This window comes from Heterodontus francisci, chromosome 7 (genome assembly GCF_036365525.1).
Source record: "Heterodontus francisci isolate sHetFra1 chromosome 7, sHetFra1.hap1, whole genome shotgun sequence".
Classification (NCBI taxonomy): Eukaryota; Metazoa; Chordata; class Chondrichthyes; order Heterodontiformes; family Heterodontidae; genus Heterodontus; species Heterodontus francisci.
Window position 1 is genome coordinate 83,151,866 of NC_090377.1, and position 26,972 is coordinate 83,178,837.

At 44.6% G+C, this 26,972-nt stretch overlaps 1 protein-coding gene across 5 annotated transcripts in view; it reads left to right on the forward strand.

Annotated features, from left to right (window-relative positions):
* The window catches only part of itprid2 (ITPR interacting domain containing 2), a 203,544-nt gene that overhangs the window by 114,333 nt on the left and 62,239 nt on the right, over positions 1-26,972 (forward strand). For all 5 annotated transcript variants that reach the window (XM_068035556.1, XM_068035555.1, XM_068035554.1 and 2 more), the window contains 5 exons: positions 142-184; positions 277-375; positions 2,168-2,376; positions 10,489-11,258; positions 24,042-24,126. In XM_068035556.1, coding sequence (XP_067891657.1) covers positions 142-184; positions 277-375; positions 2,168-2,376; positions 10,489-11,258; positions 24,042-24,126 — 1,206 coding nt within the window. The remainder of the gene's footprint in view (positions 1-141; positions 185-276; positions 376-2,167; positions 2,377-10,488; positions 11,259-24,041; positions 24,127-26,972) is intronic.

Genomic DNA, 26,972 nt, shown 5'->3' on the forward strand with positions numbered 1-26,972 from the left:
TGCTGGCAATGTAAATGAATGGTCATTGCTTTTTGGCTTGTGAAGTTGAATGTTTGCATAAATCTAGTTATATGTTTAAATTTTATAATTTATTCTCCTCCAGAATGTCCACCATTCACATCTAGTACTTTTCATCCACAGCTAAATATCTTCATCCTCGCAGTGACTCGATGTTGACAGAAAGGTTGGTACCTGTTTCAAGAGAAAAATGCATTTCTTGATTTTGACATCTGTAAAGACTTTCTCTGTTTCTAATCAATAACATCTGCCTTGTAGCCATGGGACATTGGCCAAGGAAAAGCGGAAGCAGTTTTATCAAATGGGAAACAGCATGAACTCTACTGGGTCTGGCAAGAGCAGTGCAACTGTGTCTAGGTAAGCTGATGTTAAAGGAAATGCAGGCCTGTATCTTTTTGTTACTAGTTAAGGAATATGCAACTAGTAATATTTCACAAATGTGTATTGTACGTCTACATGAAGTATACTGTACTATGGTTTCGAGAAATTTATGTCTGTCTTTTACTTGAGTAAACAGTGTTATAAATGTATTTTCTAGTATATTAGATGAGAACAATTGATTGTATAACCACTGTGAAACATGGGTGAAAAATATTTGGATGCACAGCAATGTAATGGCTTCTGTGGTTTTTCAAATGCTTTAGTTTTATGTTTGCATTGCACTAAAAGATTTTTTTAGGTAAAATGTGAACTTTTTCTGTTAACTTTCCTGCCTTTAATCGCATAAGAGAATCCTTGTGGCCTTGTATAATGGTGTGTATCTAACAATTCCTAATTTTGGAGGATAACTACTTAAAATGATTTCAGACATTATTTACTCGCAATTATCAATTATCTTCACTGCTTTCCATTAATCATCTATTCACTGCCCCCTCCTCCAAAAAAATCCAAAATCTTTCATCTCAAAACTGGTATTGAGAAAAAAAGACTGTTGTTTTGATCTTTTTTGTTTAGAATCATCTGTATCTTTTTGCTGATCATTTAGATATCGTGATATCTCTAATTGCTGTTAACTATTGTTGATACCCCGCAGAAATGGAATACAGGTCTTTTGCGTAGAGCCAACTATTATTTTTAAACCTCTTCAATTGCAGCGTTGAATTCTTCTGTATTGCAAACATTCTGTAGAATTGGCATTGTCTGTAGAAGTACACATTAACAGTTTGTCCTGCCCACTGTCTCGCTGACGTTTTTAAAAACATGTTTAAGCTTGGCCAGGGATGGAACAAAAGTACAGGCATATCTCTATTAGCATTCCCTAGTACTAAGGCTGTGTATTGTGTGATCATTTTGACCCAGTTTCTAACTTTCAGGTAAAATGGAGTTTCAAGATAGCAGACAAAGCACATTAGAGAGAGTTGATTGCTACTTTATGTAAAGACAGGCAAACCTTTTAATGTGCCATCTTTGGCTTTCAGTAGGTCGAGCTAGCTATGATTATTTTTTCATTACTTTAAATACAACATTTATAGCCACTTCCCCCAATGGTTCAGCCAGTTAAGACCCTGAGTACCTGAGTCATACAGACTAGGAAAGCCCCAAGTTCAATCCCAGACCCTCACTGTGTTAGTAATTTTAGTTAGGGCTGCACTATGGCTTTGACTTGTCAAGGAGCAGAAAATCAGCTAGTTTTCCTACAATCCAATGTTGTCTAGTGTTATGGATACCACTAATTAAAAAAAAAGTCAGAATCAGCTGTGATGCCCCGATGGCCAAATACAGTTCTGAAGTATGAAATGTACCCCCTTTTAAGGGAAGGGAAGCAATGGAGGCTACTGTCACCCATGATGCCATTCCCCAATAAGAGATGACACCTTCAGAAGAAAAGGGGAAATAAAATTTGATCATGGTACTGCTCTACTTCTAGTGACTGATCAATAGTATTTGTGTGCTTATTTTATTCATTCTGGGATGTGGGCATCGCTGGCAAGGTTGGCATTTATTTTCCCACTCTAGCTGAAAGGACAACTTGGGTTGTATGAAAGAAACACAAATTTAATGATTGAACTATAAAGCCACAATTGTCTATTTGTTCATTTTCCTGGCCAGTTTGATAAACATTTAATCTATTTTTATTTGCTGCACTTTAGCATTCTTTTAAATTTTAGCATTGCAACAAATTAATTTTAATTTTTATTAAAACTTTCAGTGTTTCAGAATTATTGGACCTTTATGAAGAAGACCCTGAGGATGTTCTGTATAATCTTGGATTTGGAACAGATGAACCTAACCTTGCATCTAAAATTCCATGTCGATTTTTTAATGCTTCATCATTTGCAAGAGGAATCGATTTTAAACTATTTTTAGATGCTCAGATGCAACGTATGGAATTGGACAATCCAAATTTTGCTCTTACAAGTAGGTTTTTAAATTTTTTCAAATGAATTAATGCTCTGGAGGTGTGTTTCACATCTGCCATCTTTAGCTAGATAGATGGTTTACTGGTACATTCATTTTCTAAAGAAATAATCATGATTTCCATTTATTTAAAAAAAGGCAAAGCAATCAGTGAGTGAGTATAAGTGTTCCAAGTGGCACGATGCTTGGAGAATTTTGGTCCAGTTCCCAGTTAGCATAATTATCAGAGTGAAAATGTGTTCATAATTTGACACTAAGTTGGCAGTTCCAAGTCACAAGGATTCTAATGAGAGAGCTATTTCATTGACTGTGTTGAGGACTAGCTACTCTGCTGAAGTTAGAGCGAAGATGCACAGTTGGAGCAGTGCTGGAAGTGTTTTAGTCTACTTTTGATATCAGAGGGTACTTGATGCTGACATAGAATGGAAGAAGTGCTCCATTTGCCAATAATAAAAGCCCTCATTTTGAATGCAAAGGGCTGAATTTTCAGTCGCCCGTGGAGGCGAGTTCAGGTGTAGGCAGGCCCAGAGCATCGCACACTCAGAAGGATTCACTGGTTCCCGACACCTCAATGACGTGATGAGATTTTCAAAGGGAGTGGGGAGCTGGCAACCCGCAAGCCTCCAATTAATTGCTTGCTGAGCTTATTATAGAGCTTGATACGAGTATGGGGAGCACATTTAGGAATTTTCTGATGGCAAGTACAGGGTACAGGGAAGGTCTGGGATATGTTTGAGCATAGTTGCCAGGAACACAGTGGGGAGCTTATGACTGTAGTATGGAAAAGTTGTATAAAAGAGGAGATTTAAACTCAGTTGCTCAGGCTGTGGCACAGAGTTGTCATCGCTAGAGCTAAGAGGTTTGATTTTGTGAGGAGTGTGTGATTGGACTCTTCAGAGGAATATGAGGCTGCTGGCATCACTTGAGCATCAGAGGTGGGTTGAGGAAGCCCTGGTAAACCAATGAGCAGCAGGTGGTGAAGCTGTTGAGACAGGAGACAATGGACAGAGTAGTGAGGAGGAGCATCAGCAGATGCATCCTCCTGGTCAGGAGGTCAGAGGAGCTGAGTGACAGGCTGCAAGGGGAAGAAGGCGCTACCCAAACATAGAGTGTGCCGCTGAAGAGTAGGCTACCTATAAATGATGAGTGCCAGTGTTATAGCAGACTGCGCCTATCCAGGCAGTTGGTCTTTGACATTTGTGCTGTTGTCCACAATGACCTGAGCCGTTGCAGTACCTGTGGCAGACCCCTGTCTACAGCTGTCAAGGTCTCCATGGCGCTGAACTTTTGTGCATCCAGGTCGTTCCAGGAATCAGTTGTAGACCTGGTGCCATCTCGCAGGTGGCAGTCAGCACCCCATCAGGGAGGTCACGGACGCCCTTTTCCAGAGGACGGGGTCTATATACATTTTCAGACAGATGGACCAGCACAGGCAGAGAGGGCATCGGGTTGCCACCATTGATGGCTTCCCTTAGGGCCAGGAGGTCATCAATTGTACCATATAGCCATCAAGACACCGAGAGCAGCCAGCTAGATTCCTGAACAGGAAAGGCTTCCACTCCATGCATATCCAGCTGGTCTAGATATAAGGTCCTGCAGGGGAGATTGGTTCAGAAGGTAAGAGCCCACGGGATCCAGGGCAATTTGGCAAATTGGATCCAAAATCAGCATAGTGGCAGGAAACAGAGGGTAATGGTCGAGGGTTGTTTTTACGAGTGGATGCCTGTGACCGGTGGTGTACCACAGGGATCGCTGCTGGGACTCTTTTGCTGTTTGTAGTTTACATTAATGATTTAGGCGTGAATATAGGAGGTATGATAAATAAGTTCGCAGATGACACGAAAATTGGTGGTGTTGTAAATAGTGAAGAGGAAAGCCTTAGATTACAGGACGATATAGATGGGCTGGTAAGATGGGCAGAGCAGTGGCAAATGGAATTTAATCCTGAGAAGTGTGAGGTGATGCATTTTGGGAGGACTAACAAGGCAACATACAATGGATGGTAGGACCCTAGGCAGGACAGAAGGTCAGAGGGACCTTGGGGTACTTGTCCATAGATCACTGAAGGCAGCAGCACAGGTAGATAAGGTGGTTAGGAAGGCTTGTCAAGAATCTATCTACCTCTGCCTTAAAAATATTCAAAGACTCTGCTTCCACTGCTTTTTGAGGAAGAGAATTCCAAAGACGCACGACCCTCTGAGAGAAAAAAATTCTCCTCATTTCTGTCTTAAATGGGAGACCCCTTATTTTTAAACACTGACCCCTAGTTCGAGATTCTCCCACAAGGGGAAACATCCTTTCCACATCCACCCTGTCAAGACCCCTCAGGATCTTATGTTTCAATCAAGTCGCCTCTCACTCTTCTAAATTCCAGCAGATACAAGCCTAATCTGTCCAATCTTTCCTCTTAAGACAGCCCACCCATTCCAGGTATTAGACTAGTAAGCCTTCTCTGTACTGCCTCCAATGCATTTACATCCTTCCTTAAATAAGGAGACCAGTACTGTACACAGTACTCCAGATGTGGTCTCACCAATGCCCTGTATAGCTGAAGCATAACCTCCCTACTTTTGTAATAAAAACAAGAAATGCTGGAATCACTCAGCAGGTCTGGCAGCATCTGTGGAAAGAGAAGCAGAGTTAACGTTTCGGGTCAGTGACCCTTCATCGGAACTCATTGAGGTGGGGGCGTAAGGGGATAAAACTGAGACCTTTGCTGAGTACAGAATGCCTAGCATCAGAGAGGGGGACGTCAGAGGGTATAGTGAATACACGGCAAGGGGTCAGATCAGAAGGGGTGGGGTCAGAGGGAAGTGAAGCGGAGGGAGGATCTGGAGGAGCATTCGTCCCCATCAGCTGCTGGAGCTTGCGTTCCTTAACACCTGAAAGGAAGAAAAAAAGTTTTTTGTTAATGCGTCGGATGAGACGTAAGATGAGATGAAACTGCGGAGTAGAACAGCTTTGAGATAAGGTGAGGCGGTGCTGCTGGAGAGAGAGGTCCAGTGTGTGCATGTGGCGGCGCATAGCACTGAGTGTGGATCTCCGGATGCGGCGAGAGTAGCAGTCCGAGGAACGTTGTATTTCTCGGAGATACCTGTAATCCTGGGTGGTTTCAAAGCATGATGGGTGAAACTGCAGTTGGAATCCACGTGGAATAAGTCGGAGCCGGAGACAGTCACTGAGGAAGGAGATGTGGCTGTGAAAACGAGTTTTGGTAGATACCCCCTTATCAAACACCAGGAGGGAAATAGAAAGCAATGAAGGTGAACAAGGTAAAAGAGACAAATGAAAATCCCGTCTGAGAGAAGAGCAGAACTTCTTCAAGGTAGGCATTCCTGGAAGAGAAGTGGCAGTGAATTAAACACTAAAATAAAAGCAAAATACTGCAGATGCTGGAAATCTGAAATAAAAACAAGAAATGCTGGAATCACTCAGCAGGTCTGGCAGCATCTGTGGAAAGAGAAGCAGAGTTAACGTTTCGGATCAGTGACCCTTCATCGGAACATCCCTACTTTTGTGTTCAATTCCCCTCACAATAAACAATAACATTCTATTAGTGTTCCTAATTACGTGCTGTACCTGCATAAAAACCTTTTGCGATTCATGCACGAGGACACCCAGATCCCTCTGCATCTCAGAGCTCCGCAGTCTTTCTCCGTTTAGATAATATGCTTCTTATTTATCCTTCCTGCCAAAGTGGACAATTTCCCACTTTCCCGCATTCTACTCCATTTGCCAGGTCTTTGCCCACTCACTTAACCTTTCTATATCCCTTTCTAGCCTCCTTTATATCCTCTTCACAACTATCAACTCACCTAGCTTGTTGCGCATGCTGTGTGCATTCAGATAGAGTGCCTTTAATTCTGCCTTTTTAGCACTATTCTGTATTTTGGCCCTAGTTGCTTCTAGCATTTGTTTCTGCTGCTTTACCCTTTCATTCACAGGTTTTCTATTTCCTATAATCAGCTTTGTTTTTCTCCTATCTGAATTCCCTCACAGATTCCTAAGCCCCTGACAAGCTAGTTTAAACCCTCCCCAACAGCACTAGCAAATCTCCACATGAGGATGTTATTCCCGTCCTGTTAAGGTGTAACCCATCCATCTTGTACAGGTCCCACCTGCCTCGGAACAAGTCCCAATGCTCCAGGAATCTAAAAGCTCTCCCTCCTACACTTTTTTCCAGCCATGTGTTCATTTGCTCAATCTTCCTATTTCTGTATTCACTAGCACGTGATACTGGGAGAAACCCTGAGATTACTGCCTTAGATGTCCTGCTTTTCAATCTCCTTCCTAGCTCCCTAAATTCTGCTTTCAGGACCTCATCCGTCTTTCTACCTATATCACTGGTGCCAATGTGGATCACGACTTCTAGCTGTTCACCCTCCCCCGAAAGAATGTCCTGCAGCCGTTCCGTGACACCCTTGACCCTGGCACCAGGGAGGCAACCTAGCATCTTGGAGTCACGTCTATGTCCACAGAAATGCCTGTCTGTTCCCCTAACTATCGAATCACCTACACCTTTCACTCTTGCCACCTATCTGTGCAGCTGAGCCACTTGTGGAGCCACCAACTTGGCTCTTTCTACATTCCTCTGACGGGCCATCGCCCTCACCAGTAAAATGGAAAACTGGTTAGAGTGAGATAGACTCGGAGGACTCCTGCACTACCTACCTGGTCATTCTAGACTGCCAGGCAGTCACCCATTCCCTCTCTGCCTGCATGCTCTTAATCTGTGGTGTGACCACTTTGTTAAATGTGCTATCTACGTAGTTTTCAGCTTCGCTGGTGCACCACAGTGACCATCAGGTAGTGCCCTCCAGCCAGGGTGTCCCGTATTGTGGTCGTCTGCTGTACGCTACACAACCTGACACCACAGAGAAATCTGGAGCTGGATGAAGAGGAGGACCTGGAATGCCATACTTCCTCGGAAGAGGACAGGGAGGAGGACGAAGGGGGGTTTGCACAGCAGCCCGGTGCCCAGGCTTTAGAGGACGTCCGCCGAGGCTGTTCCAGAGCTCACAATGATAGGCAGTCTGGCAGGAATGCAAGGGCCATGCTAATTCAAAAACAATTCACCTGAGTGGCTGTCAGACTTTATGACAGATGGCTCTGTTACTCACTTTCCATGAGTAAAAAAAAATCCATTAAGCACATATCTCTAAATAATCCCATTGCCACCCTAATAGAATGAACCTCCGGTCTCCACCGCCAACAGTATCCCAAACACAGACCTTTATTCTGCCTGACAACAACCCCCCCACTCCCACCAACCCCACACAATTCACTCCACGGCCTTATTGACTTCAGGTAATGATACCACACAAGTCTGCTCATTGACATAATCATATGACAAAAGATAACACAAAGAATAGACAAACTCAAAAATCATCACCCAAGTAACCCAGAAAGTGCATTTAATGACATGACATCTTGTGCTCATGATGGCTCCTATGGAGTGCCCCGCCTGTGGATGAGGTGGAGGCCGCCTGTTCGATTGTCTCTGCATGCGGCTGAGATGCCCATGGCTTTTCTCCTCATTGTGTAGGAGCCGATGGGGGCTCCTCCACAGGCTGCTGCACTGATGTCATTGCAGGGGCTGCCTCTGTCACAGGGCCTTGCTGCATGGAAGGTTCCTCAGTCAGAGAGGCCAAGGGAGGTGGAAGATGATGCAGGTGCCCCCTGCCTCAATCCTTTCATGGTGCCATTGCTTGTTGGATGAAGCCACCCGCTGGGATGCAGTTGGCAGCCACTCCATGCATCTCAGCACCATCATCGACCCTAGGCAGCCATTGTTACTGAGAGTGCCTCTCTTTCTGTGCATATCAGTGCGCTGCTCCTACATCCATTCAGAATGGTGCTGCATATGACTTTCCAAGAGGTTGGCCACTCTTAATGGAGGAGCTCATACATTCAAAGCCCTGAGGCATTATGGAACACTTGTGCTGAATGGACTCCTCCGTTGTACGCCCATGACTCCGCAATGCCTTTGTGAACTCCAACATGGGGGAACAATCTGCCTTTGCTGCTTCAGAAAACCCCTCCTTGAGTGTGACACCTGAGGCCCAGTATCTCTGCCCAGTGGAGCATGGTTGTGTCTGTCCTCTGTCCTGCAAGGGGGGAATTGTCTACAGCTGTCTCTGCCTCACTGACCACCTCCTGTTCATGCTTGAGGTGCACTTCACCCAGTGCCCAGTTCTCCCCTTTCTAAGCTCGACTAAGGCTCAACCAAGGTGAGTGTTGGTGCACTGGAATTATGGAATGATGCAGGCTCCAGGACATCATTCTGTGCCGAGGAGGCCAGCGACGACTGGACTATTGCTCCTGGTTCCCCCATCGCAGCTGACACGTGGAAAATTGTGGTCGCGTCACTAATGCTGATGTAGCACCGTGTTGGAACCCGGAAATGTTCCAGGCGTCGGGTTCCCGACCTCACAATTAAAATTTTTCCCAAGATATCGCCTCTCCCAAAACAAACACAAGAAAGTAATGGAGTCCGAGAGTAGAGGTAGAAAAGGGAAGAGATTTTAAGCAATTCACTTCCATGGTTGCTGCTATCATAATAAAAGTAAAATTTACTATTCTGAAAAGTTGTTGAAGTAACTTGAGCACATATTTCTTCCATTTTAATATAGGCTGCACCCATTGTATCTTACCATTGTTGTCCTCATTGACCTTTATTTTCACTACCTTTCAACAATCCCTTTGCTTTGTACACTATTTAGATGACAAATTAAGTACAGACTACCTCAGTTCAGATAAATGTAGCAGTACTTACAAAAGGCATGGTTTTCAGCCTCGTCTCTGACAGTAATCCTGCCTGAGCCTTCACAATAAATGTTAAGTAGCACTGGCAGTGAGAACAGAATTGCCCAGCAAATATGGCAGTTGGGGAACCAAGTGCCTGAAGTACTCCGACTCACCTATAAATAGGCGTGAATGTCAATGTCTGAAAAGCTGTGTGAGGTGTAGAATAGCCCTTGGTTATTACTGAGTCAGTTTCCAATGCAGTGACATTGGGAAACAGCACAAGGGAACTTCTTTAGGAACAGGAATTGGTAAGGTCCATCAGCATTATATGTGTACGCTATGTTAAAAATCTTGTATATAGCACACTTCCAATAGGTGCCACACCTACTTCTGTGACATTTGCCCATCGCACTTTGCTGATGCCACATGTACTGTTATGAAAGTGTAAATTCTGACTCATTTCATGGGAGATCTGCTAATTACTTTAAAATGTTGTAGACTAAAATCTGAAGGATTCTAGCCTATTTTACACTTTTCGTCGTAGCGATTTAGTTTCCATGAAATCTTTGGTATATTTGTGTTAAATAATGAACGCTTAGTCATCTTTGAGTTCCAAGTCGTCAGTGTGATCTGAAATGTCTTAAAATGATAGCTTAATGCATAGATTACTGGATTTTAAAATTCTCGTCCTTGTTTTCGAATCCCTCCATGGCCTTGTCCCTCCTTATCGCTGTAATCTCCATCAGCCCTGCAGCTCTCCAAGATACCTGCACTTCTCTAATTCTGACCTCTTGTGCATTCCCAGTGTTATTCGCTGCACCATTGGTAGCCATGCCTTCAGCTGCCTAGGCCCTAAACTCTAGACATTGCCTTTTGGTCATCAGCCCTAATATCTCCTTATATCGTCAGTGCCAAATTTCATTTGATAATGCTCCTGTGAAGCACCTTGGGACGTTTTACAGAGTTAAAGGTGCTATATAAATACCAGTAGTTGTTGTCAATTATCCCGCATTGTTTTACAAATATCTTTAAGGTATTTAAGGTGCAGAATTAGAGTATCTACTGTTGTTTCTGTGGGATGGTAGCACTTCAGCTAAGATAACATGATATACTGTTGGGCAGAAGTCATCACTGTTCACTATTATTCTTCACCATGATAGCTCTTACCCAGGAGTTCTACTGTTATATGCTGCGGTTGTAAAAATAATACAAGGTGGGGTCTATTTCAAGGATGTAGCATGTCTACCACTCAGATGACAGAGAAATCCTGAGCACTGCTGTTGCAACTTATGTTAGCATTGAATCCTTATATGCTCTATCATATATGTTATCTTTTGCAAAATAAATTATTCCCTTCAATTACAGGCCGATTCCGCCAGATCAAAGTTCTCACCACAGTGGCTAATGTATTCTCCTCACTGTATTCTCAAGTTTCTGGTGCTCCCATAAAAAGGATTGGGAATATGAGCGAAGATCTAGCTGCATTTGAAGCTCCTGCCGTTGGAAACAATGCAGCTGGCAGATTAAAGAAGACTGTATCAAAACTCAATTTACTTGGGCCTCAGCAGGTAAAAGCAACAGAAACCAGCAATCCAGTAATTTCACCAGACACCGAAAACTCAAAAGCATCACAGTCTTCCAGAACTAACAAAAGTATAACTGACAATGAGAAGAAAGAGGAGGTAAAACAAAAGAAAGAAGCAAGGTTGCAAAAATGGCGCAAATTGACTGACCCTTCACTGAAACCAGTATCTGAAGAAGTGATGGGTGGAAATGATGGTCCTTTTAGCCCCTCAGAATCTATTCCTCAGGAGACTGCATGCAGCATAGCAACTGGTCATACCGAATCCACAAAGAGTGAGGCTGTTTCCATTGAAGAAGAAACGGGGAATCGCTTGCATGACAAGAGTGGAATCTCAAATTCTCCCAATACTAAAGACTTGAATACATCCACAGAGGTGGAAACTGAAGCTATCAGTGAACAGACATGTGTCCCCTCACAGGAAAGTGCAGCGATTGTGTGCACAAGACCAGCATGTTCAACCCCTGACAAAGGGCCTGCTGCGGCTATTCAGAATCAACTGGTGAAAACTCTGATGGAGGAGCAGAAGGAATTCTCATTTGATTTGGAAGAGGCAAGTTGTTACTTCAGTTTTATGTTAACTTTTTAAAGGATTTGCTAAACATGTTGACAATAATACCCAGCAGCCCGCCAACCGTTGTAACTGCCAGATTTTCCTCCCATTTTAGCTCTCCTTTTGAAGGTTTTTGTTATTGAATTTCAAGACAGGTCCTTTCAGGGTCACATTTTAGAGGTGAACACCTGCAGGGTTTTGGGGCTGCTCATTTCTGTTGACAAGCAGCTTGGCCCCTTCATAATACAATGACTGACATGTGATAGATTTTCTGTTGCATCTGTCAGTCAAGCTGATCTGGAGAGTTGGCTTGCAGTAAAGCAACCCACCTTGTGACTTTGTCTTTTTGTTGTATCTTCTTCTTTGGCCTCCTTGTCTCGGGGGACAATGGGTAAGCGCCTGGAGGTGGTCAGTGGATTGTGAAGCAGCGCCTGGAGTGGCTATAAAGGCCAATACTAGAGTGACAGACTCTTCCACAGTTGCTGCAGAAAAAATTGGTTGTTGGGCTGTTACACAGTTGGCTCTCCCCTTGCGCTTCTGTCTTTTTTCCTGCCAACTGCCAAGTCTCTTCGACTCGCCACACTTTAGCCCCGCCTTTATGGCTGCCCGCCAGCTCTGGCGATCGCTGGCAACTGACTCCCACGACTTGTTGTCAATGTTACAGGACTTCATGTCGAGTTTGCTGACATCTTTAAAGCGGAGACATGGACGGCCGGTAGGTCTGATACCAGTGGCGAGCTCGCTGTACAATGTGTCCCTGGGGATCCTGCCATCTTCCATGTGGCTCACATGGCCAAGCCATCTCAAGCGCCGCTGACTCAGTAGTGTGTATAAGCTGGGGATGTTGGCCGCCTCAAGGACTACTGTGTTGGCGATGCGGTCTTGCCACCTGATGCCAAGGATTCTCCGGAGGCAGCGAAGATGGAATGAATTGAGACGTCGCTCTTGACTGACATACGTTTTCCAGGCCTCACTGCCATAGAGCAAGGTACTGAGGACGCAGGCTTGATACACTCGGACTTTTGTGTTCCGTGTCAGTGCGCCATTTTCCCACACTCTCTTGGCCAGTCTGGACATAGCAGTGGAAACCTTTCCCATGCGCTTGTTGATTTCTGCATCGAGAGACAGGTTAGTGGTGATAGTTGAGCCTAGGTAGGTGAACTCTTGAACCACTTCCAGAGCATGGTCGTCGATATTGATGGATGGAGCATTTCTGACGTCCTGTCCCATGATCGTTTTCTTGAGGCTGATGTTTAGGCCAAATTCGTTGCAGGCAGCCGCAAACCTGTTGTTGTATCGTGCCATTTTGAATGTGAATGTTGGCCAATTGATTGGAAGTGAACTGTTGGAGCTGTCTGAGCAAGTTTCAACATAAGGTCCCATAATTGAGGCACAATTTGACATTTTCATCCTCTAATTCATTTTGTAACTTACATATCTTATTTAAGGCTCCCTTTGTGCTTTCAATAAGATGGTAGGAAGCATTTGTGTTTTTGGATCTAGTACTGAGTTATGTACTAAGCAACAATCTGCTGAGTCCTTGCCAAAAAAAGATTATAACTGACATAATTTCTTCAATTATTTTGCAGAATTCAATTCCGTATTAGTGGTAATTCAAACAAAAATATTAGTGCATTTTATATTTAGATGACCAACCATACACTCAAAATCGCAAATTTAAACTGAACACATTTTTGATTAGTTTTTTTGCTGTAAATGATCTTGATAAAAATGACTATACATTAGGTGCAATTTTTAATTTTTGTTTAACATATCACGGGCACTGCACTTCTGCATATTCTGATAAATATTTGAGAGTTGACATTCCGCTGCTTTGTGAAAAAGGTGGATGTGTAGAGTGATAGAATTACTGAATAAATTAGCAATGGATTAATCATCTCCTGTGAGTATTGCTGTCTCTCATAGACAAGTGCTGGCAAGACTTATGAAAAGTTGGAAATACGGCCACTTGAAATTCTAAAGGTACATGTCTCAACTCCTGCAGCAAGCATTCTATATCAGATGATGAATTTTGATGGTCATGGTAATAGAGAACTGTCAGAAGGACAACCAGGCTGTAAGTGAGTGCAAAGGCTCGAATAGCAGGCTGGCAATTTCTGGCTATTGTGTAGCAACCAATGCCAACATTTTAAGCTGGATGCAGATGAGGCAGGTCCATAACTGAGTTGCTTTGAAACCTATCTGGGCCTGGTGAGGAGAAGCATATTAAAAAGCTCTTTGGGCAGATAGTGACCTGAGTTATTTCACTCGGTGCATCAAGAACTGTAGAGACAATCCACCATCTGCAGTGCACTGCCATTGTTATGGAAGGTTACAAGTGTCCTTAATTTTTATGCCATAGCCCTTTTAGATAGCTTACAGGCATTTTTTCTTCTCAGGATTGTGCCCAAGATTTTTCTTCACATAAGCTACTTGCTATTTTTCACATCCTTTTAATAATATCCTTTTTCAAGTAATCTTCCAAGTCTGCATTCAAGAATTACATTTTGAGGATAGGTTGCATAGACTGGGCTTAAATTTCATTGAGTGTAGAAGTTTAAAGGGTAATCTAATTCAGGTGTTTAAGATGATTAAAGGATTTGATAGGTAGCCCAGAACAAGGGAGCATAACCTTAAAATTAGAGCTAAGCTATTTAAGGGTGATGTCAGGAAGCACTTCACACAAAATGTCATGGAAATCTAGAAAACTCTCCAGCAAAATGCTGTTGAGACTTGGTCAATTGGTCATTTCAAAGCTAAGATTGATGGATTGTTGTTAGGTACGAGTATTAAGGGCTGTGGAACTAAGATGGATAGATGGCGTTCAGATACAGATCAGCCATGATCTAACTGAATGGTGGAGCAGGTTCAAGGGCTGAATGGCCTACTCCTGTTTCTATTCTAACGGTGCTGCAAATGAAACTAAAATGATGTGTGACCAAATATTTAGTTTTGCAATGTGAATGAAAAATTGAGGTCTTACAAAAATGTTTGATCCTGGCATTGTGGCAATGTTCTTTGAAAATATGTGGCAAAATTGCCAGCATTGAATTTGCCAAACTGCCATTCCATAAAATTTCAGTGACTACATTTTCCCATTAAACCTAGTTGAATTCAGATTGTATTTCACAACTTTCGCAAGTCTCTTTTTAACACATTATATTCAGACGTGGTTCAAGAGTTCACCTACCTAGGCTCAACTATCACCAGTAACCTGTCTCTAGATGCAGAAATCAACAAGCGCATGGGTAAGGCTTCCACTGCTATGTCCAGACTGGCCAAGAGAGTGTGGGAAAATGGCGCACTGACACGGAACACAAAAGTCCGAGTGTATCAGGCTAAACAAATTCTGTGCCATATTCTCTGAAGCTTGTACCTCTTAGACTTGAGGGAAAGAAGACTAGGGCCTATTAGGTGGATCAATCAGAGTGGGAGAGAATAAATGTCTTGCTGGAGACGAGGCATCAAAGATGGACATGAAATATGGTTAAGTAGATCAGCAGCTGTGAATGAAGGGCCAAACGCTCGGCTCTTAGAATAGAATAGAATAGAAAAATACAGCACAGAACAGGCCCTTCGGCCCACGATGTTGTGCCGATCCTTTGTCCTCTGTCAAGGACAATTTAATCTATACCCCATCATTCTCCTTTATCCATATACCTATCTAAAAGCCGTTTGAAAGTCCCTAAAGTTTCTGACTCAACAACTTCCCCAGGCAAGGCATTCCATGCCCCGACCACTCTCTGGGTAAAGAACCTTCCCCTGACATCCCCCTTATATCTCCCACCCTTCACCTTAAATTTATGACCCCTTGTAACGCTTTGCTCCACCCGGGGAAAAAGTTTCTGACTGTCTACCCTATCTATTCCCCTGATCATCTTATAAACCTCTATCATGTCACCCCTCATCCTTCTCCGTTCTAATGAGAAGAGGCCTAGAATGTTCAGCCTTTCCTCGTAAGACTTATTCTCCATTCCAGGCAACATCCTGGTAAATCTCCTCTGCACCCTCTCCAAGGCTTCCACATCCTTCCTAAAATGAGGCGACCAGAACTGCACACAGTACTCCAAATGAGGCCTTACCAAGGTCCTGTACAGCTGCATCATCACCTCACGGCTCTTAAATTCAATCCCTCTGCTAATGAACGCTAACACCCCATATGCCTTCTTCACAGCCCTATCCACTTGAGTTGCAACTTTCAACGATCTATGCACATAGACCCCAAGGTCTCTCTGCTCCTCCACATGCCCAAGAACCCTACCGTTAACCCAGTATTTTGCATTCGTGTTTGTCCTTCCAAAATGGACGACCTCACACTTTTCAGGGTTAAACTCCATCTGCCACTTTTCAGCCCAGCACTGCAACCTATCCAAGTCCCTTTGCAGACGACAATAGCCCTCCTCGGTATCCACAACTCCACCAACCTTTGTATCATCTGCAAATTTACTGACCCACCCTTCGACTTCCTCATCCAAGTCGTTAATAAAAATCACAAACAGGAGAGGACCCAGAACTGATCCCTGTGGCACGCCACTGGTAACTGGGCTCCAGGCTGAGTATTTACCATCTAAGACCACTCTCTGCCTTCTATCAGTTAGCCAATTCTTAATCCAACTGGCCACATTCCCCACTATCCCATGCCTCCTGACTTTCTCCATAAGTCTACCATGGGGGACCTTATCAAATGCCTTACTAAAATCCATGTACACCACATCCACTGGTTTACCCTCATCCACTTGCTTGGTCACCTGCTCAAAGAATTCAATCAGGCTTGTGAGGCAAGACCTACCCCTCACAAAACCGTGCTGACTGTCCCGAATCAAGCAGTGTCTTTCCAGATGCTCAGAAATCCTATCCCTCAGCACCTTTTCCATCAACTTGCCTACCACCGAAGTAAGACTAACTGGCCTGTAATTCCCAGGGTTGTTCCTATTCCCTTTCTTGAACAGGGGCACAACATTTGCCACCCTCCAATCACCTGGTACCACCCCCGTCAACAGAGAAGATGAAAAGATCATTGCCAGCGGCTCTGCAATTTCATCCCTTGCTTCCCATAACATCCTTGGATATACCCCTTCAGGCCCGGGAGACTTGTCTATCTTCAAGTTATTCAAAAACCCCAACACATCTTCCCTCCTAACGAGCACTTCCTCGAGCTTACCAGTCTGTTTCACACCGTCCTCTTCAGTAATACACCCCTTCTCATTCGTAAATACCGAAGAGAAGTACTCATTCAAAACCTCACTTATCTCTTCCGGCTCAACACACAGTCTCCCGCTATTGTCCTTGACCGGACCTACGGTCCCCCTAGTCATCCTCATATTTCTGACATACGCGTAAAAGGCCTTGGGGTTTTCTTTTATCCTACCCGCCAAGCATTTTTCATGCCCTCTCTTAGCTCTCCTAATCCCTTTCTTCAGATCCTTCCTGGCCATCTTGTATCCCTCCAGAGCTATGCCTGTGCCCTTTTTCCTCAACCTTATATACGCATCCTTCTTCTTCCTAACAAGACTCTCAACCTCTCTTGTCAACCACGGTTCCCTCACATGACCATCCCTTCCCTGTCTGACAGGGACATGCTTATCAATGGCCCCTACTATCTGCTCCTTGAAAAAGTTCCACATTTCGACCGTGCCCTTCCCTGCCAGCATATGCTCCCAACTTATGCTCCTCAGTTCCTGCCTGACAGCATCATATCTACCCTTCCCCCAATTGTAAACCTTGCCCTGTTGCACATACCTATCCCTCTCCATTACCACAGTGAATGCTACAGAATTGTGATCACTATCTCCAAAGTGCTCGCCCACCAACAGCTCTATCACTTGCCCTGGTTCATTACCTAGTACCAAATCCAATATTGCCTCCCCTCTGGTCGGGCAGTCTACATACTGAGTTAGAAAAGCTTCCTGGACATACTGCACAAACACTACCCCATCCAAACTATTCGATCTAAAGAGTTGCCAATCAATATTTGGGAAGTTGAAATCCCCCATAATTACTACCCTGTGACTTCTGCTCCTTTCCAAAATCTGTTTCCCAATCTGCTCTTCCACCTCCCTGCTGCTATTGGGGGGCCGATAGAAAACTCCCATCAAGGTGACTGCTCCTTTCCTGTTCCTGACCTCAACCCACAGTGCCTCAGTCGGCAGATCCTCCTCGAAAATTCTTTCAGCAGTTGTTACACTATTTCTAACTAACAATGCCACCCCCCCACCTCTTTTACCACCATTCCTAATCTTATGAAAACATCTATAACCAGGTACCTCCAAGAACCATTCCTCCCCCTCACCTATCCACGTTTCAGTGATGGCCACAACATCGTAGTCCCAAGTGCCCATCCACGCCTTCAATTCACTCACCTTATTCCTGATGCTTCTTGCGTTGAAGTATACGCACTTTAACCCTTCTCCGTGCCCATCTGTCCTCTGCGACAGTGCTACCTTCCCCAATACCTCACTACACTCTTTGTCTTTCTGAGTGGACCCACTGGTCCCTGGACTACAAGTCCGGTTCCCATCCCCCTCCCAAACTAGTTTAAACCCTCCCGAACAGTACTAGCAAACCTCCCTCCCAGGATATTGGTGCCCCTCTGGTTCAGATGCAGCCCGTCCTGTTTGAACAGGTCCCATCTTCCCCAGAATGCAGTCCAATTATCCAAGAACTGGAAGCCCTCTCTTCTACACCATTCCTGCAGCCACGTGTTCAGCTGTGCTCTCTCCCTATTCCTAGCCTCACTATCACGTGGCGCCGGCAACAAACCAGAGATAACAACTCTGTCCGTCCGAGCTTTCAGCTTCCAGCCTAACTCCCTAAACTCACTTCTAACATCTGTGCCACCCTTCCTTCCTACGTCGTTGGTGCCAATGTGCACCACGACCTCTGGCTGCTCCCCCTCCCCTTTAAGGATCCTGAAGACGCGATCACAAACATCACGGACCCTGGCACCAGGTAGGCAACAAACCATCCGTGCGTCTCGCTTGCGCCCACAGAACCGCCTGTCGGTACTCCTCACCATCGAGTCCCCGATGACTAGTGCTCTCCCATTCTCCCTCCTTCCCTTCTGAGCCACAGTGCAGGACCCCGTGCCAGAGGCCCGTTCACTGCAGCCTGCCCCCGATAGGCCGTCCCCCCCAACAGTATCTAAAACTGTATACTTGTTGCTGAGGGGAACGACCACAGGAGATCCCTGCACTGACCTCTTCCCACCTCTAACTGTTACCCAGCTGCCTTTGTTTTGTGGAGTAACGACATCCCTGTAGCTTCTATCTATCACCCCCTCAGCTTCCCGAATGATCCTCAGTTCATCCAGCTCCAGCTCCAGTTCCCTAACACGGTCTGATAGGAGCTGGAGACGGATGCACTTCCAGCAGGTGAAGTCGGCAGGGTCACCGGAGGTTCCCCTCACCTCGAACATACTGCAGGAGGAGCACTGCACTCCCCTGGCTGCCATTTCTTTTACTCAATTACCCCTTAATTAAGTACAAATATAGATATTAACAAAAACAGTGAAATAGCTTACCTGTTCAGTCCCTTTTGGCTAGAGGAGGAGGGTAAAAAGGGTCTTGTGCAGTTGTAAAGGGTTAAGAGTAGAGTTTTTTCTCCCAGGCATAGACACTGAAGAAGTGGGATTGGAAGAGGAATGTGGGTGGTGAGCATTACGAGGAGGAGATTGGATATAGACTTGTCTGGCTGTGCAGGGGCCAGGGGAGATGGCAAGATCTAGGGACTACTGCCACAGTGCTGTTCATTAGGGATTTCCAAGCTTTTGACCCAGTGACAAAGATGGAATGGAAATTAAAGTTCCAAGTCAGGATGGTGTGTGACTGGGTGGGGAAATTGCAGGTGGTGGTGTTCCCATGTGCATGCTACCCTTGTCCTCTTAGGTCGTAGAGGCCGTGTGTTTGGAAGGTGCTGTTGAAGGAGCCTTGGCGAGTTGCTGCAGTGCTTCTGCTGCCACTGTGTGCCGGTGATGGAGGGAGTGAATGTTGAAGGTGGTGCGTGGGGTGCCAATCAAGTGGGCTTCTTGAGTGTTGTTGGAGCTGTTCTCATCGAGGCAAGGGGAGAGTATTCCATCTCACTCCTGAATTGTGCCTTGTAGATGGTGGAACATCATTGCGGAGTCAGGAGATGTAATACTTGTTGCAGAATTCCCAGCCCCTCACCTGCTCTTAGAGCCACAGTATTTATATGACTGGTCCAGTTAAGTTTCCGGTCAATGATGACCGGCAGGATGTTGATGGTAGTGGATTCAGTAATGATGCTGTTGAATGTCAAGGGGAGGTGGTTAGACTGATGTTGGTCATTGCCTGGCACCTGTATGGCATGATTGTTACTTGCCACTTATCAATCCAAGCCTGAATGTTGTCCATCTCTTGCTGCATGTGGGAGCAGACTGCTTTAGTATTTGCAGAGTTGCGAATGGTACTGAATGCTGTGCAATCAACAGAAAACATTTGCACTTCTGGCCTTGTGTTGAAGGGAAGGTCATTGATGAAGCAGCTGATGAAGGTTGGGCCTAGGCCACTACCTTGAGTAACTCGTTCAGCAATGTCCTGGAGCTGAGATGTTTGGCCTTCAACAACTACAACCATTTTCCTCTGTGCTAGGTATGATTCCAACCAATGGAAACTTTGTCCCTAATTCCCATTGACTTCAATTTTACTAGGGGTCCTTGATGTCACACATGGTCAAATGCTGCTTTGATGTCGAGGGCAGTCACGCTAATGCCTGGAATTCAACTCTTTTGTCTGTGTTTGGACCAAGGCTGGAATTAGGTCTCGAGCCAAATGATCAAAGTGAGCATCAGTGAGCAAGTTATTGCTGAGTAAGTGCCAATTGATAGCACTGTCAACTACATCTTCCGTCACTTTGCTAATGGTTGAGAGTAGACCGACGGAGCAGTAATTGGCTGGATTGGATTTCTCCTGCTTTTCATGAACAGGATATTCCTAGGCAATTTTCCACATTGTCGGTAGATGCCAGTGTTGTAGGTGTACTGGAACAATTTGGCTAGAGACGCGGACAGTTCTGGAGCTAATTATTCACCGCTTACAGACGGGATGTTGTTGGGATCCATAGCCTTTGCTGCATGCAGTGGGCTCAGTGTTGATTAATAGCACGTGAAGTGAATCAAATTAGCTGAAGATTGGTTTCTGTGATGATTGAAACCTCAGGAGGAGGCCGAGATGGATCATCCAGTGGCAGCATGGAGATGAAGTTGGTTGAGTGACAGGAAACAGAGAGTAGTGGTGAACGGTTGTTTTTCAGACTGGAGGAAAGTCTTTTTTCTTTGGCCTCCTTGTCTCGAAAGACAATGGGTAAGCGCCTGGAGGTGGTCAGTGGTTTGTGAAGCAGCGCCTGGAGTGGCTATAAAGGCCAATTCTAGAGTGACAGGCTCTTCCACAGGTGCTGCAGATAAAATTGGTTGTCGGGGCTGTTAGACAGTTGGCTCTCCCCTTGCGCTTCTGTCTTTTTTCCTGCCAACAGCTAAGTCTCTGCGACTCGCCACTCTTAAGCCCCGCCTTTATGGCTATCCGCCAGCTCTGGCGATCACTGGCAACTGACTCCCACGACTTGTGGTCAGTGTCACAGGACTTCATGTCACGTTTGCAGACACCTTTAAAGTGCAGACATGGACAGCCGGTGAGTCTGATACCAGTGACGAGCTCGCTGTACAATGCGTCCTTGGGGATCCTGCCATCTTCCATGTGGCTCACATGGCCAAGCCATCTCAAGCGCCCCTGGCTCAGTAGGGTGTATAAGCTGGGGATGTTGGCCGCCTCGAGGACTTCTGCGTTGGAGATACGGTCCTGCCACCTGATGCCAAGGATTCTCCGGAGGCAGCGAAGATGGAATGAATTGAGACGTCGGTCTTGGTTGACATACCTTGTCCAGGCCTCGTTGCCATAGAGCAAGGTACTGAGGACGCAGGCTTGATATGCTCGGACGTTTGTGTTCCATGTCAGTGAGCCATTTTCCCACACTCTCTTGGCCAGTCTGAACATAGCAATGGACGCCTTTCCCATGCACTTGTTGATTTCTGCATCGAGAAACCGGTCACTGGTGATAGTTGAGCCTAGTCAGGTGAACTCTTGAACTACTTCCAGAGCGTGGTCGCCGATATCGATGGATGGAGCATTTCTGACGTCCTGCCCCATGATCGTTTTCTTGAGGCTGATGGTTAGGCCAAATTTGTTGCAGGCAGCCGCAATCCTGTCGATGAGTCTCTGCAGACACTCTTCTGTGTGGGATGTTACTGCAGCATAGTCAGCAAAGAGTAGTTCCCTGATGAGGACCTTCCGTACTTTGGTCTTTGCTCTTAGACGGGCAAGGTTGAACAACCTGCCATCTCATCTTGTGTGGAGGAAAATTCCTTCTTCTGAAGACTTGAACGCATGTGAGAGCAGCAGGTAGAAGAAGATCCCAAACAGTGTAGGGGTGAGGACACAGCCCTGTTTCACTCCACTCAGGATAGGAAAGGGGTCTGATGAGGCGCCGCTGTGCTGAATTGTGCCTTTCATATTGTCGTGGAATGAGGTGATGATACTTAGTAGCTTTGGTGGACATCCGATCTTTACTAGTAGTTTGAAGAGACCACGTCTGCTGTCGAGGTCAAAGACTTTGGTGAGATCTATGAAAGTATACAGTGGGATTCACAAGGGGTCTGTACTAGGACTACTGCTTTTCTTGATCTATATTAATGACCTAGATTTGTGAGTACAGGGCACAATTTCAAAGCTTTTCAGTAACACAAAACTTGGAAGTATTGTGAACTGTGTGGAAGATAGTGATAAATTTTCAAGAGGACATGGACAAGCTGGTGCAATGGGTGGACAAGTGGCAGATGAAATTTAATGCAGAGAAGTGTAAAGTGATACATTTTGGTAGTAGAGACAACATAATATAAAGGGAGTGAAGAAACGGAGAGATTTAAGAGTAAATGTGCACAAATTCTTGAATGTGGCAGTGCAGGTGCAGAAAGTGGTTAAAAAGGCACACAGAATCCTCAGCTTTATAAATAGAGGCATAGAGTACAAAAGCAAGGAAGTCATGTTGAACCTTTATAAAACTCTGGTTTGGCCTCAGCTGGAGTATTGTGTCCAATTCTGGGCACCGCACTTGGGAAGGATGTGAAGGCTATAGAGAGGGTGTAGAGAAAAAAGTACGAGAATTATTCCAGGTATAAGAGACTTCATTTTTGTGGATAGGGTAGAGAAGCTGGTAGTGTTCCCCTTAGAGAAGTGGAGATTGAGAGGGGATTTGATAGGTGTTCAAAATCATGAGCGGTCTGGACAGAGTAGATAGAGAGAAACTGTCCCATTGGTGGCAGTGTCATGCACCAGAGGACACTAATTTAAGGTGAATGGTAGAAGAACCAATGATGACCTGAAGAAAAGCATTTTTAGGCAGCGAATGGTTAGGATCTGGACTGCACTGCCTGAGAGTTGGTGGAGGCAGATTGGATAAACAGCTGGAAAAAAAATTGCAGGGCTAAAGCAAAAGGGCAGGAGAGTGGGACCAGCTGAGTTTCTGTTGCAGAGAGCCAGCATGGACACAATGGGATGAATGGCTACCTGCTGTGCTGCAACCATTCTATGATTCTATAATACTCTCATGGACTAATGGATCTGTGACAGATCAATGAGGACGAAATCAAGTAGGTTTTTCCTTCGTATTGGTTCTCTCACCACCTGCTGCAGGCACAGTATAGCAGTTATCTCCTTAGCCAGCTCGGTCAGTAGTGGTGTGACCAAGCCACTCTTGGTGATGGACATTGAAATCCCCACCCACAGTACATGCTGTGTCCTTGCCACCCTCTATGCTTTTTCCAAATGGTGTTCAATGTGGAGGAGTACTGATTCGTCAGCTGAGGGAGGGCAGTAGATTTTGTTGCCCGTGTTTGACCTGATTCCATGCGACTTCATGGGGTCTGGAGTTAATATTGAGGACTACCAGGGCCCCTCCCTCCCAGATGTATACCGTCACCTCTGGTGGGTCTGTCCTGTTGGGAAAGGACATGCTCAGGGATGGTGATACAGGCGTCTGGGGCGTTGGCTCTAAGGTATGCTTCAGTGACTATGATTCTGTCAGGCTGTTGCTTGACTAGTGTGTGGGACAGCACTCTCACTTTTGGCACTAGTCCTCAAATGTCAGGATGACTTTGCTGAATCGACTGGGCAGGTTGTGCCAAGGTTGATAGGTGGTTCCTCTTTTTTGTAGTGGTTTTGTACAACTGATTGGCTTGCTAAGCCATTTCAGGAGGTAGTTAAGATTCAACTACATGACTGTTGGTCTGGAATTGCATCTGGGACAGATCAAGTAAGGGCATCAGTGAACCAGATAGGTTTTTACAACAATCTGCTAGCTTTATGGTCACCATTACTGGTACTAACTTTTTATTCCAGACTTATTTAATTAAATGAATTTAAATTCCCCAGCTGCCATTGTGGGATTTGTACTCTTATCTCTGGATAATTAGGCTAGCCCTCTGGATCACTAGTCCAGTAACCTGACTACTATGCTCCTGTACCTGCTATGTAATCTGGGATGTTACAGGTGCTATATAAATGAAAGTCATTACAGATGTTTTCAATTTAGAATTAATAACATTTAAACTGTGAACCATTCAGCGCAACTTGCAAATATGGAAAAGAGTTGAAATCGTAACAGAGCTATATCCTGTTAAGATCAGCTGTTGATTTTGCTTTTCTACAAAATGATCATCTTTCTTTATTGTCTGCAAAACCTTAATGGTTGTATTTGGCTTATAACTTTATTGAACAGGTTCAAAGCAATGAAGGTGAAGGGTCAAATGTTCCAGCAACTAGAAATCCCGTTCCACATGACAGAGTTTCAGCAGTCGGTAAAAGTAAGTAATTTGTACTTGAAAGACTTAAAAGTGCTATGTTTTTCCAAATTTAATGAGGAAGCTATTCATTTGTTTTTAAGTATAAAATCACTGTACCATCCAGATGTTAGAGTGTTTCTTAGACTGTGGAACAAGGACAATTATGGCAACAAAGCAGAGACATACTCAACACATCAAAGTAAATTTGCCCTGTACCTTGAAAGCTGAATATTTTACTCCCACTGCCTGCTCAACAATGCCCCCCTCCCTCCCCAATGCCTGCCATCCACCACTCCTTTCTGGAATTTTGGAGCCATTTAACATTTTTATTTAAAATAAAACCAGAAAATGCTGGAAATATTCAGGTCTGGTAGTATCTGTGGAGGGAGAAACAGTATATACATTTCAGGTTGGAACTAGCAAAAGGTCATCCATCTGAAATGTTAACTCTGCTACTCTCTCTCCACAGATGCTGCCTGACCTGATGAGCGTTTCCAACATTTTCTGTTTTTTTTCCTGATTTTCAGCATCTGCAATATATTGCTTTAGTGACATTTTTATTTGTCTTCCCCTCCCTCCCAGCCCATCAGCCTCCATATCCAAAGGATCATCCTCACCCACTTCTGCCACCTCCAGCGTGATGCCACTCCCGCATCTTCCCCTCCCTTCCCCTGTCAGCATTCTGAAGGGATCTTTCCCTCCACGACATCCTGGTTCCCTTCTCCATTACCCCCACCACCTCGTCCCCTTCCCATGGCACCTTTCCCTGCAATCGCAGGAGGTGTAATACCTGCCCATTTACCTCCTCTCTCCTCACTATCCCAGGCCCCAAACACTCCTTTCAGGTGAAGCAGTGATTTACTTGTACTTCTTTCAATGTAGTATACTGTATTCGCTGCTCACAATGTGGCCTCCTCTACACTGGGGAGACCAAACGCAGACTGGGTGACCGCTTTGCGGAACACCTCTGCTCAGTCCGCAAGCAGGACCCTGAGCTTCCGGTTGCTTGCCATTTCAACACTCCCCCCTGCTCTCATGCTCACATCTCTATCCTGGGCTTGCTGCAGTGTTCCAGTGAACATCAAAGCAAGCTCGAGGCACAGCATCTCATTTACCAATTAGGCACACTACAGCCTGCCGGACTGAACATTGAGTTCAATAATTTCAAAGCATGACGGGCCCCCCATTTTACTTTTATTTTTAGTTATTTTTTCCTTTTTACGTTATTGACATTTTTTTTGTATGTTTATTTCATTTCATCTTTAGTTTGTTCAGTTTGCTTACCCACTTTTTTTTTTCATGTTTGTACTTGCTGCTGTTCAATCTTCAGTCCGTTAACACCCTATCTGTACTAATGCTTTGTCTTTCAACACACCATTAACATATTGTTTGCCTTTGCTCCATGACCTTTTGGTCAGCTATTCTGTGGCCTTGTCCAATCTACACCTTCTCCTTTGTTATCTCTTGCCCCACCCCCGCTTTTCTTGCTTATAACCTTTGACATTTCTAATATTTGCCAGTTCTGAAGAAGGGTCACTGTCCCGAAACGTTAACTCTGCTTCTCTCGCCACAGATGCTGCCAGACCTGCTGAGTATTTCCAGCATTTCTTGTTTTTATTTAAGAAATAGAGGGATTGGCGTGTGCTGTAATTCCATTGCTACATTCAACATTCTGAGAAACTTTCTCTCGTTTAATGATTTAACATTAAAATATGACTATAAAGTAATAGATTAATTACTTGCTTGTAGATTTTATTTAAGGTCTGTATGGCTCTGTAAATCTAGAAAGTATTACAAGAGGATTTGAGTACAGGAGTAAAGAAGTCTTGCTGCAATTGTACAGAGCCTTGGTGAGACCGCACGTGGAGTATAGTGTACAGTTTTTATCTCTTTACCTATGGAAGGATATTCTTGCCATAGAGGGAGTGCAACGAAGGTTCACCAGACTGATTGCTAGGATGGCGGGATTGTCCTCTGAGGAGAGATTGAGGAGACTGGTTCTGTATTGTCTAGAGTTTAGAAGAATGAGAGGTGATCTGATTGAAGCAAATAAAATTCTTACAGGGCTGATGCACGAAGGATGTTTCCCCTATCTCGGGGTGGGAGATGGTGTCTAGAACCAGGGGACACAGTCTCAGAATAAGAGGTAGGCCATTTAGGACTGAGATGAGAAGGAGTTTCTTCACTCAGTGGGTGGTAAATCTTTGGAATTCTCTACCCCAGAGGACTGTGGAGACTCAGTCATTGAGTACGGTTAAGACAGAGATCAATAGATTTCTAGATGTTCAAAATATCAAGGGATATGGGGATAGTGTGGAAAAATGGCATTGAGGTAGAAAATCAGCCATGATCTAGCTAAATGGCAGAGCAGACTTGAGGGGCCGAATGGTCCTATGAAACTAGGGAAGTTCTTTTATTGAATTCAGCATCTCATATAAAGTCAAATGCAGCAGATAAAATTTATTTTAACTCTGTTCCATCAATTTTATGTCCTGGCAAAGGAGCATATTTTAACAGGCTTGTCTTTCATGGGTTTCCTTCTAATGGTGTGAAAATCAGTGCAAAAAGAAAATGTTCTTCTGTCCATGTGTTTTGTACACAGTTGGCAAGATAGTCCAACACCAAGCTGACTTTTGTATTTTGTGTTGCCTCCAGTGGGGATGCATTGGTGAATTTGCATTATATTGTGACTAGTGCAGCTGGAATTGTATATCTGAGGTCTGCATTTGTGTAAGTGCTGTAGACTCTGGGCATGTGACACTGGCCAGATGGACTGCAATGGTGTTTTCTGGGCCTGTATGTGTTCCTTTATTTTATATATATATATATATATATATATATATATATATATATGGGTCAAAGCTACC